This window comes from Misgurnus anguillicaudatus, chromosome 21 (genome assembly GCF_027580225.2).
Source record: "Misgurnus anguillicaudatus chromosome 21, ASM2758022v2, whole genome shotgun sequence".
In the NCBI taxonomy this organism is placed as follows: Eukaryota; Metazoa; Chordata; class Actinopteri; order Cypriniformes; family Cobitidae; genus Misgurnus; species Misgurnus anguillicaudatus.
In genome coordinates, this window is record NC_073357.2 from 13,614,335 (window position 1) to 13,634,074 (window position 19,740).

Genomic DNA, 19,740 nt, shown 5'->3' on the forward strand with positions numbered 1-19,740 from the left:
GTTGAATATGCCCCCCTGCCCCACTCATCACCGACCCCACCCCGACATCACCCCACCCCCTTACCACTCAGACGCACTTTTTTTACACACACACCAATTTTCAACATTAAAGGTTTATCTTTTCAGCAGCTATGCGGTCCGCAGAAAACAGCAAAAAGTGTGACATTTTGATGAATGCATGAAATGGTAAAAAGGAGCGCCACCTGGTGGACAAGTATAAAAATTAAAACTTCAAGGCCAGTAGTTTAAAATGATATATTGACATAAAGGTATGTATTTGTTTATGTTAAGATAAATGGGGGGTCAAAAATTGTAGTTATAATGGTTTTCAATGGGGCATTTTTTGTCCGAAGGAACACATTAGTCGGTTTTTGCGTAGCTTAGCCATTTTAAGCTAATTTAAAAAACTGAAACCAATATTCCAAAATGTATCAAAAATGATTAACCTTTGGCAAGTTTGGGCAATATTCAATCATCACAGTCAAGATCGTTTAAAAATCAAAATCAAAATGGCACAAAATGTCCCTAGGAACTCTTAAGGGTTAATTGATGTTGTAAAATGTCTTTGAGTGAAGATCATTTATGCTTTATATTTTATATGAATGCGTGTGAATTTTGTGGTTTGTCACTGTCTTTTTGAAAGGGTGTATTACAGTTTTTTTTCGAAATGCTAAATGACACTGAGCACAACTGGAGCTACATGTGCACTTCCAAAAGTCACCTGAACACAACTCTTAACACATGACTCAAAACAGCTCAGTGCAGCCAAACACTAAACACAACCCTCACTGAGATAACACACACTGTCACTCACAACACACTGAAAGGAAAAACACTAACATTAAACACCAATCCAGAAAATACTAACTTTTTATCTTTACAGTTTTAACAATTTCAGTGACGTGATACAAAGTAATGGTTTCTTCAAAGAATGATTTATTTATTGATTTATCAAATGATTTATTCATTTTTTTTAGAACATCATAATTCTTTAAGGTAAATGAAAATTAGCAGTTTGCTTCAGTAATTTACGGAATTACAGTAATGAGAAAGAAAAGGTAGAAACTAAAAGTACACGAAAGGTAATATTTTATATATATGAAAAATATATATATGAAATTGGAATTTATATTTATATGAAATTGCAATCAGCAGTGTTTGAAAGGCACAAGGCTGAAATGAATTCTGTTTTGAATGTGTGGTTCACAGTTTTGACAGCAGTGTGTTAGCATTTGAACAAAGTGCTGTAAATCCACAGTGTTGTGCAGGTTGTGGTTAAAGTCATGGGATAAGTGTGTAGAGTTTTGAAAACTCTGTTCAAGCAATGAAAAACAAACTACAGTTTGGTCCACATGAACTGCTGCTGTGCAGACTGTAGTTAGAGTTTTGCACATGTGACTCCAGTTGTGCCCACTGGTGTTTAGCAATCGAAAAAAACTAAGTATTAAATATTTCAAACAGGGGGATTACAATCTTGTCGATGTTTTTTTTAGTTAAATGGCTGATAACTGTTAGTTGTTGACTCTTAACTACCTTCTTATTTACTATTGTTTCAGTGATTTAAAGATAACTTTTGAAAAAATAATGGAGACCATTGCTTCTAGAGTAAATAATGATAGCATTGTACGCTTCAACATCATAAGAAGAAATGTATGGGATGGAGCAATGGGCAGATCCAATTTTTCACCTGAGAAGAAGGTAGATGTTAAGTTTACTGATGACTACGGAATATCTGAAGGAGCAGTGGACAATGGAGGGCCTACTCGGGAGTTTTTCCGACTCTGTCTTCATGAAATCAAGGACAAAATTGCCATCTTTGAGGGACCACCTAATTCTAAACTGCTTACATGCAACTCCAAAGGTACTTATAAACATACATATCAGTAAATCAGTAAATATGTTGATTTTTTTTGTGTATGTTCTGTCTGAATCAAACCCATGACCTCTCATGTGCTGCTTTTGCATTGCTGTAAATGATTCAGAACCACACAAGATAGTTTGATTTTTACATTTTATAATTAAAATACTTTATCAACTGTCATTGCATTAGCAGTGCAAAGGTTAAGGATTTGATTGCTAAATAGGCTTTCTCAAATAACATTTAAATGTATTTCACTGGCAGTTTATGGTAACTAACACCGATCTCACATGCACAGATATGTGACATGGTGACACAAACATTATTTTTTTTAAAATGTGATGTATTAATTTCATTTGAAAACAGCAATGAAAGACAATACCTACTTCTATGCTGGCCAAATCATGGCAATGTCAATTGCTCATGGGGGACAGTCTCCATGTTTCCTGTCTGAACTTTTATATGAGTGTCTTCAAAAGGGCCCAGACAATGTGAAGGTCAAAATTGAACATATTACTGATGAAGAAACAAAGTCACAGCTCAAGTCGGTAGGCATATTTTGTATTGTATTTAGATGGTAATTATTAATTTTGCATACATTGAATTTAAGCGGAAAAGCTAACCGCTATATACTTTTTTTCTATAAATGTTATTGTAATATTTTTAGATCTTACAGGCTGAGAATGAATTACAACTACACAATGCACTAACACAGGCAGGCAACTTGATCAGTCTTGCTGGTCACAATGTTCGCGTAACACTGGAAAACAAACAAGAGATTGCTTTGGACCTGGCTCACTGGTATGTCCTCCAACGAACTCGTGCACCCTTTGAAAGGTATGTTTATATCAGGGTGTCCGCGGATCCTTAAAAAGTCTTAAAACGTCTCAAATTCCATAGTATGAAAATAAGGCCTTAATAAGCATTAAAATGTCTTAAATCCGCATATCAAAGGTCTTAAAATGTTGTCCAACCAACAACGCCAAGAAGATTATAACTGTTTTATATAGGTTCGTCTCATGTGTCAGGGAAAACTGGAATCTACTAAAGCACAAATTTGCGGGGAGTTCGCTGAAGTGCGTGGACCGGGTATAAGCAAATGGAGAAAAGTGTGAGTTTTAGCTATGGGGAAGTACACATTTAGTGAAAACTGGTTACTTTACCCTGATTTTGATCCGTTTTACAGACCAGTTAGCGTACGGGGTCCGTTGTTTATTTAAGTTTTAAAACTCGGAACAATGGGATTCAAAGCCTTAGTGTCACACATGCAATATAAGAAACATAAAGCCGCTGCAGAAACCTGTCGAAAACACCCGGCATCTTTCTGTTCTGTTCTGTTGTGACACCATTAGTAGCCCTAAAGAGCACCACGACATGCAAATCTTCATGAGCAGTTTTAAGCACCGCGGCATCTGCTCTATCAGACATCCGATAAACGTTTGGCTCCTTTATCTCTTTTAATGGCGGTTGGCATCTAGCTTATAGGTGCATTAGCGCCCCCTCTGCTCCGGAGGGTGAATCTACTACACTTTTTCCCTTACTCCTGGTCTCATCAATTTAATTACTGTATTTCTATTTATTTAAAATATTTCACTGCCATTGTTTTGTCTCAAGATGCACACCAGTAATGTATTTTGTAAGTTATATTTAATAAAAAATCCTCCTTACATGTCCTAATATAAATAAGACCTAGTCCTGGATTAATCTAAATTCTATCTGGGTAACCACACATAATATTTTAACATTGTTGTTACATAAAACCATGTGTTTATTTTATGCACATTATGCATTATTTGAACCAATTATTATTGTCTCATTATTATTGTCATCGTAAATGCTTTGGCCCATTTAGCTCTATTTTTATTACCAAAAAAATCAGATTACTTGATCATCATCCTTACCAAAATAACTGTTAGTGAAACCCCTAGATTGGTTAAAACATTTTAAAATTATGTGATTTTTAGTTAATTATAATGTTATTTTTCTTCATATTTTTTTATCATTGGGGATTTCCTAAAACTTCTTATGACATTTAAGGTGAAAACTTGTAATATCAGCAAAGATAAAAAAATCTTGTCTGATCTTATTCTCGTGAACCCAGTCTCGTTTCATCTTGCGGAACAAGTCTCTTTTCACACCCCTAGAAAATACATCTTGTTTTTTGTCATGAAATATATATGGTTCTAAAAAACACATGGATGCATTCACACTGGACTATAAAATTGGACTTCATTGTGGTTATATGGGTCTTAAATTTAATTCATTATGGTCTTAAAAAGGTCTTAAAAAGTCTTAAATTAGACTTGGTGAAACCTGCAGAAACCCTGTTATATGTGAATAAAGTTTCTTCATATCATGACAGAAGATAAAAGCATAGTTTTGTTATTGAAAATACATTCTTAAAAACGGTGCTTAATAGCTAATACTAAAAATACTCATAATACTAAAAATGGTTCACTGGCTAATAATCATAGGGAACCATTTTAAGTGCCTTTATAGCACCTGTGTAGAACCGAAGTGTGCTTTGTGGAACCATAAGTGGTGCTACAGTATATCACCACTTCTGTTTTTTCATAGGTGTTATATAGCACTAAAAATTGTTTCCCTATGATTGAGCTCTTAGTGCTAGTTATCTTTTTTGTAGAGTAGAATCTTTAAGTAATTAAAAAGAAAAACTAATACAAAAAGCTGTCTTTAGTATCTCAGCTTGCTAGCATTTCAAAAGTATATGAAATTATAATTATTGACAAGTATACATTTATTTTATTAAAATAATTTTAAAACCGTAAACAGTTTTCTTATTAACTTAACTACAGATTGTAATTTGTTTCCTGTAGGTTCAGAGATGGCTTAATGTCTCTGGGTGTCCTAGATGCTCTTCGGAGATACCCTCTACAGTTGAAGTGTCTTTTTGTTAAGGGTGAAAAGGCCTTAACAGCAATTGATGTGGAGAGAATCTCTTCCATGTTAAATATTCCGAAAGAGGGAGTAATGCATTTCACGAAGAGAGCAGGACCCTGGCATTCTGGCAAGACTATCTTCAGGATGCTGAATGTAAGCTTGGCATTCATTTCAAACAGTGTTTCAATAGTATACATTTTCTAAATTGTTTGATGCATGACATTGGTAAAAATGATACAATGTGTTATATTTATGATTAAATATTTTAATGAAAGTTAGTGTTCATGTTCCATAAATACAGTACATTAAAATTACACCTAATGTTAAGATGTATTCACTTTGGACACAGATTAATTTAAAACTAGTATTTATTATGATCTTTACAAACTCCTGCTCCTGCTACCAGTCTGTTATTTTGCCAAGTGCCTCACTGTGTGTAATCACCGAGCTGCTGTTAGCATTGTCTATGGTCTTATGAGCAACCGTTTGAAGTGTAACTACTGAAGGAAAATGAGAACATTTCCCACATCAGTATATCCTTTCATTATTAATAATTGCATTGCTTCTAATATTATAAAGCAGTTATGAGTATTAATATTTAGCAGTTTATCACATAGTATTGAAATTAGTTATGTTTATGATATGTCTTATTTGTTGTGCATGATCAAAGCTTATATATATGAATCCATTGCATTTGACTCTAAAAGGTCATGTCTGCAGATTTTGGAGGCTTGCAGTCTTGTGTGGTATGTATGTATGTGTGTTTTTTAACTTTTGCTTTGCAGAGACACCTGGGGAGAAAAACAGGATGTCGGGGCGACAGAGTGAACTAAAGGTCAATGTTGTTTATAGCAGCATGAACTTCTAAGACAGAAGTAAAACTTTCCATCGAACGGGTCTGGTGAACTTTTAAGAAAGAAGTAAAACTTTCCATCGAACAGGCCCCCACCCAACTACACATATATATTTTTGGGGTCAGAGGGAAAGGCAGATCAGATCAACCGCTCCTCGGGGGACCTGTTTCTGCATTGGTGTTGTGTAAGGACAGGGACAGTTTTGACCCAGAGCTCTGTAATACTTCATTTGAGATACTTATTAAAAATAATTTGATTTGAGTTACGTGTCTGATCTCCTCATTCAAAGAACATGCAGGACATTTAAAGTCCAACAATTGGTGACCCCGTCGACGTGATGAGGAGAATCAGACATCATTGATTTTTCTTCTCGACATTCCACTTGCGCAAAATAGGAAAGGTAAGCAGATACCTGTTATATCAAAATTCTGCTTTATTTAAATGTCGTGAAGAATAATTAATGTTATAATGATTATTGTCATTTTTATCTAAATTGCATATCTCAAATGAACTATTAAATGTGTCAATAAAATAAAAAGGGAATTAACAGTAATAAAATTAAAATAAAACAAAATAAAATAAAAATAGTAAAAGAAAAGAAAATATAAAAAGGGGGCTCGACGTTGGCAACGCTAGCCCCGACGGGGGCTTAAATTTCTGGGTTTCCACTCCCGAAGACGTAGCTCATCTTCAAAAGGGCAGGGTGCAGACCCGGAGCGTGGTCAAGGACCACGGGCGGATTAGCCGCGGATGATACAGAGCGGTTGGACCGCGGTAAATAGAGATTGAAGTGGGTTTCATACCCGAGAAAATGGTCAGGGACCACGGGCAACGCAGCGGTCGGACCGCATAAGAGAAACTGAAAGTAATAAGAAAACCACGAAGTAGTTGAAAATACGAAGAGAATATCGATATATGAAAAAGTTGTGCTAAAGAATAGGAATTTGAAACGTACTGAAGACTATACACCATGGGTCCTTATTTTTAAATGTGCTGTTTGTTTGCTACCGGTATATTATCAGCTTTATTGTGAGTATATTTTAATTAAAAAAATTTCTTTAAAGTAATATTTTTTTATTTTTGCTGCCAGTAAATTGCAATTCAGTGTTATCTTTTTACGAAATATTTTTGCTATTATTCAGTTCCACGATTAGTACATTTTTATTCAATTTTCTATTTTTCCTATTAACAAAGTTTTTACTTAATCTTATATCTTAGGTTTTAATTACATTTTTTATTTTTCTTATTCAATTTTATTATCAGTAATTTTTTACTTAATTGTATATCTTAAATTTTAATTCATTTTTCTATTTCTACGAAGACATTTTATTTTGAGTGAGATGTATGATCAGTAAATTTCAATTCAGTTTTTATGTGTTCAATTAGTAATCGTTTACTGTAAGTGAATTTGGAATAAAATTTCTAGTTTTAAAAGCCGTCGGATTCTGTCTTTAGAAAATTTATTGTGGTTGCAATTTACTGTCAGCAAATTTTAACTCAATTTGTAGAAAAGCATATTTTATATCCTGTGTATATTATATTTTACTATTGTGTGTATTTGGGGGATTGTGTTTAGTATAACTTTCATTTGCACGGTACAAGTTTAGACGGATCCAGTTGTATTTTTGTTTTATTAATGTGAATGTGTGATTCTCCGGAGTTGTCTAGTGTTATTTCATGTTTAAAGGAGTAGACGTTTCTGCAGTATATTTTATGTTTATTGTATTTTAGTGTGGATGTCCATTTTCTTATTTCATTCCGGGGTGTGACTCGGGAAGAAAGAGTGGTTTATTTGTAGTTGATTTTAAAGTAAATTGAAATTGAGAATTGATTTCTGTGAGTTTATTACCAGAAGAGATTGTTTCATATTTAACAGATTCTAAAATAAGGAAGAGGAAACTGTGAACTTCTCAGCTCGTAGCGTAATTTAGTTTCACTTTAGAAGTTGTGCTCTTATCCTGTTGTTTGTCCGCTACGGGGCTGTAGTTTTACTTTCATTTTGGAAAAATAAAATTGAAGTAGTTATATATTATAGAGTATCTGTGGTAAAAAGGACAAGAGACATAAAGTGTTGAAGTGTAAAAGATTAAAACGGTTACTTATATCTAATAGTTTTGATTGCAGTAATGGGACAGGGTTTAATAAAAAACAACCGACTCTGTTTGAAACTCAGCCATGGTTATCATAAAAGTATACAGTGCCTGTGAATTGATTGAGACGCGTATTGTATAAATTGTTTTGACTTCTAATAAGAATATTGTAACTTTTAGGAAAAACGTTAGAATATTAGTGAGATCAGTAAAGAGATTAGAGAAGTGCTCATTGTTTTATGGAAATTGGTATTTCAACGAGTGATAAGAATGAAATGTTATTGATTGAATTGAATTTTTTTTAATTTAACAAGTGTTAAATATCATTACATTTTTGGGGCTTTGACAGATTTTAAATTTCAAATTTGACCAGTATTATATAATGAATTTAGTTTGAATTTCGACAAGAATTACATATTACTGGATTGAATTAGCTTTACGTTTTGACAACGCCTTGAATCCTCTTTAACCGTCATCGACTGATGTGTTGAATATTATTATATTTTAATTTCAAAAAGAAGTTAACATTACTGAATTTTATTGTCTGGCAAGTATTAAATATTATTAAAGTGAACTTTAATTTGGATAAAGAGGTGATTATTATTCATTTGACTAAGAAAACACAGAAAATAATTTTGTGAGAGTCTTTTGTGTATTTACAGAAGGACTGGCATCGAATAACATTGAAAGGAAGAATAAACGAGATATTCAGGGTAAGAAAAATTGTAGTGGAAGATAAAATGAAGACTCTTAAAGAACAATGGGAGGCAGCAGTAGAACAGTTAGTGAGCGGTTTACCAGAAAAAGCAAGGCTCAAGAAAATTAAGAAATTGCAGGAAATGTATGAAGAGTGGAAACAACTTATAGGTTACGAGGATAGAACAAAAATAAGTTTGAAAGAACATGTAATAGCACAAGAAAGTGACGCACACAGGAAGTTTCAGAGAGAGGACAAAAAGGAAGTGGGGCTTCTCGCTAGAAAGAAGCATGAAAAGGAAGTGAAGAGACTACGTGAGGAGTTTCACTTGTGGCATAGTATGGCAGTAAGTTGTGTGGCTTTGGTACAGCTGGAGAAAGAGACAGAAAAGAAAGTGGAACTAAAAAAGAGTGACGTTAAAGAGAAGGAAACAAACAAAATTCAAGAAGGGAGGGAGATAGCATCCATTTATCCAGTACTGCCACCCACTGCTCCACATCCATATGCCCCACCCCACACACAGTTACCGGTACTTGAAGTACAAAAGGGTGTGTTGGACATGGAGCAGAGGGAGGGAAATCGCTGGAAAATAAAATCAGGTAAATTAGATTTAATAACAGAAAATGAGATGGAGGAGAGAGAGATAGCAAGAGAAACAGCTGAATCAATGAGAACACATAAAGAGCAAGCTGCACAGGCAGAACAGAGGATGGCAGCTCTGGAAAAGGAAATAAGGCAACAATGGAACAGCGTAGCACAGGAAAGGGCATTTCAGCCCAGAGCACAAAGCACCCCAGGAGAAACATTGAGCAGCAGATTTATAACAGTGGATGAGACTGGGAGTCAGATAGAGGTTGAAAATCAGGGAACATATCCAATGGAAATCAGAGGAGAAATGAGGATGGGTAAGAAGATGAGAGAGGAGAGCAAATATAACTCTAGTATAAAGACACCAAAGAAAGAGCAGGAAAGAGAAGAACAGGAATATAGGGAACTAGGTCTCATTCGAGGGATACCAAATATGTGCCCACTAGTGGACACAAATGGAAACTTAGAATATAAACCATGGTCATTCACAGACATGGGAGCTATCCTTACAAAGTTACCTCATATCACGAGTGGAGGGGGTAAATGGATAGGGAAGGTAATAACTTTGACGCAGGGCCATACGTTGGCGATAGGAGACCTGAGGGCATTATTGGGACAGGTACTGACTGTAGGACAGATCACGGAAATTGAGCAAGAGGCAGGAACGGTTGGGATATATGATGACCACCCATATTGTCAAGTGGCATCAGTTTGGGGAAAGGCCCTGCGAAAGCTGTACCCAGCGCCAGCAGGCACTCTTTATAATATCAAATTTTCTCCAAAAGGGGAAGAAACAGCAGCAGCATACCTGAGTCGATGCAAAGGAGAATGGGAAGAGCACACTGGGGCTCATCCACATGCAGACAAAATATACGAACAAATGTTCAGAGCTGCTGTATTGGAAGGAACTCCTAAATCTGTACAAGATGAAATAAAAGCCAACCCCGATTTACCAGGTGCTGTATGTGAGGTTTGGGAACGACATTTCCTTCATCACATGTCAAGGGCGAACGAAAAAGAAAAAGTAGGGGAAGTAGAGGAATTGAAAAAACAGTTGCTAAAATTACAGTTGCATGAGGCCAGATCTAAAATAAATGAAGAAAAAGGGAAAAAGAAGGATAAACAAATGGTAGTTCAGGAAATGAAAACCCCTCCAAGATTTAACAAAGAACAGGAAGCTGACCAATCAAACTACTCGGTTTTACTTGCTGTGCATCAATTTTGCATCACTCCAGTGGTTTAATACTATTTTTACACTGATAGGTGTTAAATAATGATGATGGTATCTTGCCAGTTAATTTTGTTATTTGCTTTTAATATTTTATAGTTGAAAACAATGTCTCTCTGGAGGATGTTCTTGTTTTCTGCACTGGATGTGACAGCATTCCAGCACTGGGTTTCTCTCCAAAGCCAAGCCTTGAGTTTATTACCAATTCCCGATTTCCAGTGGCAAATACTTGTGAAAATATACTTCGCATACCAGTTCATGCAGTTTACACTACTGTTACATTCCCCAGCTCTGGTCTTCGTGCCTACATATATGTGACCAGTCACGGAAAGTAGGGACACAAGTCGGATCTGGGGCATTTTGAGTTATTCATAGATTCTGAAAGTGCAGATTCTAAGCTTTCCAACGATGTGTAACACGTGGAAATCTGATAAGATTTGGAGAAGTTGTGGCCATTTGAATGTAACACATTCAAGAAAGAGAATGCTGAGAAATTTGAGAAAGAAAAAAAGTTAACACTTTCCCTTTTCCCTGGCTGGAGAGACAATAGGGCTCATTTACATCTCATTTAGCTAAGCCATACCCCCTGTAAAGCCGTTTTGAGATACAGAGGTTCTACCATCATATGTAGTATTTTATTACAGAAGTCCGAATGACAAAATGCAAAAATAAACAGGACTTTGAACGTTACCTTTGCGGGGATCACAAGTCGAATCCAGTCTGTTTCAGATGTGTGAATCATCCAATGATTTTTGTCCACAAATGCGTATAATCCGTGAAATATAGATATATAGTCTATTTCGCATGAACTTCTGGTAATACAATATAATATACAATCTGAGGACTATTTACATCGTAACATGTAAGGGTATATCAGATTACACTCCGGTATTAAACACATGAACCCGCCTTCAAAGTTTCGTATTTAAAATAATAGATAATCCAAAAACAGCACCGTCGAAAACGTGAAGTCCTTAAGAGATGTTACCAATCGCTTGCTCGTTCCTCCATCAGCCAATGACTTAATGGAAAATATTGATAGACAAAACATGTAGCCAATTATATAAAGAATACAACGATCTCTGTGTAACTTCTGTGTGTTTGGACAAATAGCAGTCGGCCGCATCACTGACTTTATGGGGCGCCGCAGTCGGATGACGTCAGAGTACCGCGGGACTTTGACGTCATCCGACTGCGGCGCCCCATAAAGTCAGTGAGGCGGCTGACGTATATGCGGTTGACTGTTATTTGTTCCGCCCCAGCTTCTTTTATATTTCTTTTGTTTTGTGCGCCCGAGCTTCATTTACAGTCTGGGGAGACGCACGCTATAAGTTTGAAAAAAAATTAATAAAACTCAGCAAACATGTCTAAGGGACAGAGCAGCCACGTCACTACAGTCACGTGACTTCACGCTCGAGCCGGAAGAGAAGAAAATGCTGAATAAAGTCGTAATTCTTGCTATTTTTGGACCAAACTGTATTTTCGATGCATCAACACAATTTTACTGACCCACTGATGTCACATGGACTACTTTGATAATGTTTTTATTACCTTTCTGGACATGGACACCATACATAGATTTTCAATGGAGGAGACAGAAAGCTCTCGGACTAAATCTAATGTTAAAACATCTTAAACTGTGTTCCGAAGATGAACGGAGGTCTTCCGAGTTTAGAACGACATAACGGTAAGTCATTAATGACATTATTTTCAGTTTTGGGCGAACTATCCTTATTCAGTAGTCACGCTGTTCCCTTTGGGGGGCGGAGGCGAAAACACAAGCTTATACAGTATGTAAATATACACACAGACAATGACGCCCCCCCGCTGCACGCTAGAATCTCCGGAAAACAAGCCTATTTTAACCGCAAAATGTACGCTTTTAAATATACATAAACTGCTATCTCAAATATGAAGAGGCTTCTTCGTGATCTCAACTAACAGATTCTGCAATAAAACGAAAATCACAAATTTTGAAAAAAAAACTTTGTTTCTCATTTTCTCGAAACTTGTGCTGCCGACTTGTGTCCCTGGTTTCCGTGACGGGTCACATATGTGAGTGCAGTGTCTCTTTAATTACAGATGAGCCGCACCTGAGCGAAGCCTAATGGGTTGATTATAAAAGAGTCTCGGACTGCTTCTAGTCACGCACACAGAGATTGAGAGCTGAGCACAGCCGTGCCTTCTGGAGTTACAACACTGCGGCCACCCAGCAGTAGACAACGTTCCGCCTTTGTGACTACGAGCTTTATTTGACAACCTGCCCATTATTTTGAACTTATTTCTGTTAAATAAATACCCCTATATTTTTGATACGAGCTGCTCTGTGTGCGTCTCTCCTTTATGTTAAGGGTGGTGTCCGACTACCCGTAACATAGTGGAGGCTCGTCCGAGATTAATAGTTTGGTTAAGTCGGCCTTTTAGTGTTAATTGCGGAACTTTTGAATGCTACGACATTTTGGTGAGTATTCTGGTGGGCAATTATGATTGTCTGTTTTGTTTAGAATCGAAGTTTATTTTATTTTGGTGGATATCTCAGGAGGGGGCACGTATGGGGTCTCGAGCTGAGTAAGCCACTGAAGATTGCGTAGGCATTTAGAATTTTGTTTTGGTTTTCATGTATAGTTAGTTAGAGTAGTTGGACAACATTTTGCCTATCAAAATACCTTTTGTTAAGTCGTATAAGCTTGTGATATATTGTGGCATATCGTCTATTTAGTGAGAGCTGGTACTTCAATAGTACTAGATTAAATTCGTGGGTGGAAGTAACAATTCGTGGTCGTTTGTAGCCTAGTGTGCTCTTTGTTTGACCACTTTAGATATTCGCTACTTTGTAGCTTCGTCGCAGTTAAGTTTTTTTTTTTCTGGTAATTGTTTTCTTGTATTCGATTTTGCGCATTTAAGTGTCTTTTTCCGTTAAAATGGCAACAGAGGAAGCACTCGTTAAAGAACCCTCTGTGGAGTCATTTTTGAAATTTTCCAAAGAGCAGTTGCTGAATTTGGCTGCACTTTATAACATTGAGCTCACTTCTGCTGAAAAGCACACCAAAGATACAATCAAGGCTGTGTTATAAACCGTTTTGATTGGTAAGGGCATTCTGCCTGCAGAGATGCAGTCTCTCGTGTCTACAGAAGCGTTACAGCTACAGATTCGGCTGAGAGAGTTAAGTATTAAAGAAAAGGAAATCGAGTTTGATTGTGAGCGCATGCAAGCACAGAACCGTGAGCGTGAACTGGCGTTGAGAAAATTAGAACTCGAAGCCCAGAGGGAGGGTATTCCTCCTTCTAATCTGAATTCATTTCATGTCAGTCGTCACATCCAACTTGTGCCACCTTTTGTGGAAAAAGATGTGGAAAAATATTTTCCACACTTTGAGCGTGTTGCCACCAATTTAAGTTGGCCGAAAACTGCGTGGGCATTTCTCCTGCAATGCGTTTTAGTGGGAAGGGCGCAGGAGGTTTACTCTTCACTAACAGTGGCGCAGAGCGGTGACTATGATGTTGTGAAAGCGTCAATTCTGAGGTGCTATCAGCTGATTCCTGAAGCATATCGACGGAAGTTTAGGAACTTAAAAAAAGCGGAACGTCAAACTTTTGTTGAATTTGGACGAGATAAAGCGGCCCTGTTTGACCGCTGGTGCTCATCACAGCAGGCTGATAGTCAGGAGAAATTGCGTGAATTAATTCTTTTAGAAGAATTTAGAAACTGTTTGCCAAACGCTGTGGCAACCTATGTAGCTGAACAGAAGGCTGAATCTATTTCTGAAGCTGCTATACTTGCTGATGAATATGTTTTAACGCATAACATCTCCAGAGAACGTTTCCGCTTAAGAGTTAATCCATCCACTAGCACCGATGTAGACACGAAAAAGAATGCCACCGTAAAACAAGAGGACAGACACTGTTTTTATTGTAAAAAGCCTGGGCATGTTGTAGCAGAATGCTTAATATTAAAGAAAAAACAGTCCACAAAACCAATGGGTCTCGTTAGTTCTTCCATGAAATTGCCGCCTGTATTTCGTGCAGAGTTAGAATCAGAGAAAACCAAGTCCGTGTACGAGCCCTTTTTGACGAATGGGACCGTATCTGTGCCTGGTGAAGAGGCTGTTGCTGTGCGCATCTTGCGTGATACTGGCGCTGCGCAGTCTTTTCTTCTCCGTGGCTTGTTGCCGCTGTCTGAAAAGACTGCAACTGGCAGTAGTGTTCTTGTTCGAGGAATAGAGATGGGTTTTCTCGATGTTCCCTTACATCACGTGCATCTTGATTCAGATTTGGTGTGTGGTGATGTGGTTGTTGGCATTCAAGACTCTTTACCAATTCCCGGTGTCACGTTTCTCCTTGGCAATGATTTAGCCGGGGGAAAAGTGTGGAGCCGTGGCGATGTCCCACCCGAGGTTGTGTCTATACCGCTCGTTCAAGAGTGTCCTGATGAGTGCGCACAAAAATTCCCAGAGGTATTTCCCACAAGTGTCGTCACTAGGTCGCAGGCTCAGAGGTTGAGGGATGCAGCACCTATCAATGACGTCGACCTGAGTGACAGTTTTGTCGCTCACCCTGCAAAGTGTGAAAGGCTCTTCGAACCCGCTTTCACTCAGTGCCGCGGTAGCCCAGTGCCTGTAGTGAACGATGAAAAAAGGGAGGAAAAAATGTTAGATGTCTCGTTGTCATTAGAAAAACTTATTTATGCTCAGCAGAAAGACCCCACTCTTGCTTCATGTTTTAAAGCAGTTCAGTCTGTTTCAGGTCGTGCCAGCGAGAGTCCGAACTATTTCATCAAAGACTGCTTGCTCATGCGGAGGTGGAGACCCCAGAAAAGTGATGTGTGGAATGAGATTGAACAAATTGTTGTGCCGTCTGAAAACAGACACGCTATCTTGAGTGTGGCGCATGATGGTGTTTCTGATCATTTAGGTGTGACTAAAACATTCAACCGCGTTCTTCGTCATTTTTTTTGGCCTGGGCTAAAGCGTGATGTAAGGCAGTATTGTAAAACGTGCCATGTCTGCCAGATCAGCGGTAAACCAAACCAGACAGGACCGGATTTTTTCCTTATGTCCCACATGACCGATTGGGACATTAGGGAATAATATTTACTCACCGCCTAGCTGCCCTTTGTACAACCGTGTATAGCATAGTCTTAACACATCGTATGTATTGCGTTAATGATTGCGTGGTGGTAAAAGGATTAATAGACTGATAAGTATTGAGCAGGGTACAATAATCAATTTCAAAGCTTGTCATTTTCTTCTTAAGATAAAAATTTAGGATGTTCCTAAGTAAATATTTCAGAACTTCTTAAGAAATGTTCGAGAATTGCACTTAAGAACATTCTTATGAACTTCTTATAATTTATCCTAGGAAAGTTCTTATTTCTTGTCGTAAGAATGTTTTTGTGAATCCGACCACTGCTGAAATAAACTGTCAAAATAATTTTTGTCAAAGTGCACTGAGTAATCGTATTTATTCTGCATGTCAGGCACGAATATGATAATGTGGGGCAGAAAAGAAACAAGCACATCTACGAAAACCCTGAGGAGCTACGGGATTCTGACATCAAGCTGGCAATCAAACCAAAAGTGCTTCTGGAACATAGGGAACAGGTATGCAAATGCAGTATTATTGTCACTAACACCAACACAAATTGTGAATTTATTCTCTATCTAACCAAATTAATGTCAATATATGCTATCCCACCTGTCACTGAAATACTGTATCAACACTTTATTGGTACAAATGTAGACATTTATATAAAATTCTACTTGGTAATGTGTGTAAATAGTCATGTGTAATAGTCATATGAGCATATAGCACTTTTCACAATTGTTTAATTGTTCTAAAGCGGGTTTACAATAACACAAAAGAAAACACAGAAAAACGAGAGCAAGTCCCTATTGGCATCCCCCCCCAAAACAAGATCATAAAATTTTACATGCAATATTACATACAAAAAAAACACACACACAATTAATGTAAAATCACATGATTATTTAACACTCACATCTTAAATGCATTAAATTAAACAAAGCAGCTAAATAAAAAAATCTCTTTTTTTCATTGTCTATCAAAGTTGAATAAGGGATAAAGAATTCTGTGTGCTTTTTATTGAACCAATTTTTAAATTGACCTTTGACATTTGAAAATGCAAACTTTACAAGTAATCAATGATCAGGCATTAACTGATAGACCTCTTACCACTGCACAATTGGACCAGTTGTCAATCACTGTTTGATTTGAGACTCGTGCAAACGAGAAGAAGGAGGGCGCCCCGCCATAGACTCAACACTGGCACAAATCAAATAGATTTTCCATGATTACCATTTACATTTTATTTTACTATTTAAAACGGCTTCATGTGCTTTTGCAAGCGCTCAGCAGCGCCTCTCTCTCTCTCTCGCGTGCACGTCAACAGATGTTACTAACAAAGAAAACGGTTGATCGAGTATTATGACTTAACGAAAGGTTAGTGTTTTCCCACACACACACCAGTTCTCTGTGCACGAGCTCTCTCTCTCTCCCTCCCTATGGTGCGGTATGCGCGCGCACGCTTAACAGTATTCTCTGATATTTTTGAATTTGCGCTGAATTGTCTGCGCTATACGCGATCTACAATAAAACTATCACTCGCATTTAAAATTAAAAGCGCTCATAAACACAGAGAAGAGCATAAACACACATCAGATGAGAAGAGCAACCCTGCATGAGACACACAGGTAATCCGAAATCACCTCGTATCAGCTCTTCAATGTAAATTGTATCAAAAATTGTCGCATTTAAATTAGGATTTTAGCAGTATAAAGTAACAGCTGGTTGGATTAAACACGAGGTGTTATTGGGTCGTGTTTAGTCACTAGCTTAAACTCTTTCTTGTTGTCTGACAACAGAACAGATAATATGTAAAAAAAATAGCATTCAGTGGTGTTAAATACAATATAGGCTAATAAACAATGAAAGTCAGATCAGCCAAGTAGAAAAACAAAATTTTAAGTAGGCTAATATTTTCCCAAAATCCTGATATGTCAGAATGTTAACTAATACCAGCTACACGCAATGTAGATAGCCTACTTAAAGGAACAGTTCACTTAATTTAAATTAGGGCTGGAACGACGCGTCGACGTAGTCGATTACGTCGATTACGTAATTACGTCGATTTGCCGGAAATGCGTCGATGCGTCGCATTGTTTACGTTTTCAAATGAAGGCGGCTTCAGCTCCGACCGGATAATACAAGTGTTATACCAAACAGCCAGAACGTGATCAAAAGTGTGGGAATACTTTAAGCAGAGACCAAAAAAAACACATACTGTGTAAAACTGAAATGGCATACCACAGCAGCGCAACATCTGTGCATGATCATCTTAAAAGAAAACAACCTGGAGCTCTCCGACCTCACAATGACGCGACGGCAGCGTAAGTATTTGAATTTTTACAGTAAGTTTTATACAACAATAGAATCAATGCAGGCATATATGGTGCTTAATACAGCTGTGTTTACATCTTAGTTTAATACGAGCTGCGAGACGCCTGACAGACACGACATTGCATCGCGTCTGGGCAGTATGTTGAAACAGTAAATAAAGAGCGGGACATGTTTAACTTTTTATATTAAGAAGTTATGAAATAATAAGTTACTGTGTTACACTGAGATAGGCATGTGCCCGCGTGCACTGAAAGCCAGCTGGCAGCGCGGAGTTCCCATAGCGTATGTGCGCAGATATTATAAAAGCTCGTCTCGTTAGGTATTCCTGACATGCGTTTATTTAAAGTAACAGCAGCGTAAACGCCGTTTATAAAATATTAGAAGATCATACTAACTAAATTTGTATTTACCCGAGACTTAAGAAAAGTTAAATGTTAAAGTTGATGCTAAATGAGAATGCAGTACCGTTACTACTGATAGTAATAATATTAACAGTAATAATATGAATCACAATGAACTTATTTTTACTTCAGTCTGAACTAATGCTGAGTAAATGCATGTACTAATCATAAACTAATGAAGAGTCATCATTAAGTACAACATGACATGCTTTTTAGTTAATGTATTAATAAACAATGATTTCATGTGAGTCATTTTGTAGTTAATGATGACTCTTCATTAGTTTATGATTAGCACTAGGGCTGGAACAATAAAGAGCGGGACATGTTTTTATATTAATAAGGAGTTATTATTTTTATTTTACTTCTTTAATATTAATATATTTTATTTGTTTAAGGTGAATAATGCCCCTTTTGCACTGTTTATGTTAGGCTGAATTAATGTTGGACTTGTTTTTATGTGATTTGTTATATTTTCCTTGGCACTGGCACTGTTTGTGTATTTGTTTAATTGAGAAAATGCTTCAATAAAATGTTGGCATTAATAGCAGATGTTACATTTATTATTTGTAAAAAAATTTTTTAGACTATTCGATTAATCGAAAAAATAATCGATAGACTAATCGGTTGAAAAAATAGTCGAAATTTGCAGCTCTAATTTAAATGGTCATATACCTATTGTTTCAAACCTGTATGAGTTTCTTTCTTCTGCTGAACACAAAAAAGAAAAGAGTTAAGAATGTCGGTAATGAAAATCAGTTGATGGATCCCATTGACTTCATATGTAGGAACAAAATAACATGCAGTCAATGGGGTTCATCAACTTTCTGGCTACTAAGATTCTTCAAAATATTTTATTTTGTGTTCAGCCAAAGAAAAACTCATACAGGTTTGAAATAACTCTAGGATGAGTAAATTATGACAATTTCTTTAAAGTGAACTATTCTGGAACAGAACTGTTGTTTAATCCATGCAAAATACAAAAAATTAATACCATCTATATTAGAACATGTGGCATTGCACAATATTTTGGGAACCATGCTTAATATTTTCTAAACCAGTATTTATTTTCATTTGAATTTTTTGATTGGCCCCCCTGACTGGTTCTTGGTCCCCCCGTGCCCCCCCCATTTATAAAATCCTGGAATCGCCCCTGCTTCAACGCCATGAAGCTGCAGTTGTTTCAGTACGAAACATTTCGCCGCCATGCAAGATCTTTCATTGAACCGGCAGTTATTCACCATTGGAAAGTCACACAGGATGTGAATCTGCAGCAGCTGAGTCAGGAGGAAAAAGTCATCCTTGGTGGTGATATGAGAGCTGACTCACCAGGTTTTGATACTTTCTTGAATAAGTGTATTTTATACATGGGTTAGATATTGTTTGTAGTTAAAGGGAGTGACCTAAATGACATGCCAGACATAATAAGCATTAAATAGTGATTAATAATGTCCCTATTTGAACAAAAACAGGCCACTCTGCAAAGTATGGTAGTTATACAATGATGGATCTCCGGAGTAACACCATTGTGGACATTCAGTTGGTTCAGGTAATTCACCCACATTTATTTTGCAATGGGGTTATTGATTGGAATTTGACAGTCGAAGGCTGTAATGCATTTTTTCTAAATATATTGTTTTCTGTGTTAACAGAGCAACAAGGTTGGTGGTAGCTACCATATGGAGAAAGAGGGCCTGACAAGGAGTCTAG

The 19,740-nt window shown here is 37.0% G+C and overlaps 3 protein-coding genes across 4 annotated transcripts in view; all 3 read left to right on the forward strand.

The window, feature by feature from the left end:
• The window catches only part of LOC129445969 (histone-lysine N-methyltransferase SETMAR-like), a 125,069-nt gene that overhangs the window by 95,465 nt on the left and 9,864 nt on the right, over positions 1 to 19,740 (forward strand). The gene's annotated exons all lie outside the window — the stretch shown is intronic.
• LOC129445279 (G2/M phase-specific E3 ubiquitin-protein ligase-like) lies at positions 1,599 to 10,534 on the forward strand. Its single transcript, XM_073859692.1, has 5 exons — positions 1,599 to 1,861; positions 2,225 to 2,406; positions 2,526 to 2,695; positions 4,696 to 4,912; positions 10,316 to 10,534. Exons 1-5 carry the CDS (start codon positions 1,666 to 1,668, stop codon positions 10,532 to 10,534), a joined length of 984 nt encoding a protein of 327 aa, XP_073715793.1. The 5' UTR covers positions 1,599 to 1,665.
• Positions 5,257 to 10,231, forward strand: LOC129425408 (uncharacterized). Its single transcript, XM_073859693.1, has 2 exons — positions 5,257 to 5,655; positions 5,701 to 10,231. The coding sequence occupies exon 2, from the start codon at positions 8,444 to 8,446 to the stop codon at positions 10,229 to 10,231; it is 1,788 nt and encodes a 595-aa protein (XP_073715794.1). The 5' UTR covers positions 5,257 to 5,655; positions 5,701 to 8,443.

What these genes read in the sequence shown, in the direction of transcription:
- LOC129445279 (XM_073859692.1), top strand. Translation starts at nt 1,666, where the DNA reads ATGGGCAGATCCAATTTTTCACCTGAGAAGAAGGTAGATGTTAAGTTT. An exon ending in GCTTACATGCAACTCCAAAG is followed by an intron (nt 1,862 to 2,224) that starts GTACTTATAAAC and finishes ATTTGAAAACAG; the next exon opens with CAATGAAAGACAATACCTAC. An exon ending in CTATCTTCAGGATGCTGAAT is followed by an intron (nt 4,913 to 10,315) that starts GTAAGCTTGGCA and finishes AATATTTTATAG; the next exon opens with TTGAAAACAATGTCTCTCTG.
- LOC129425408 (XM_073859693.1), top strand. Translation starts at nt 8,444, where the DNA reads ATGAAGACTCTTAAAGAACAATGGGAGGCAGCAGTAGAACAGTTAGTG.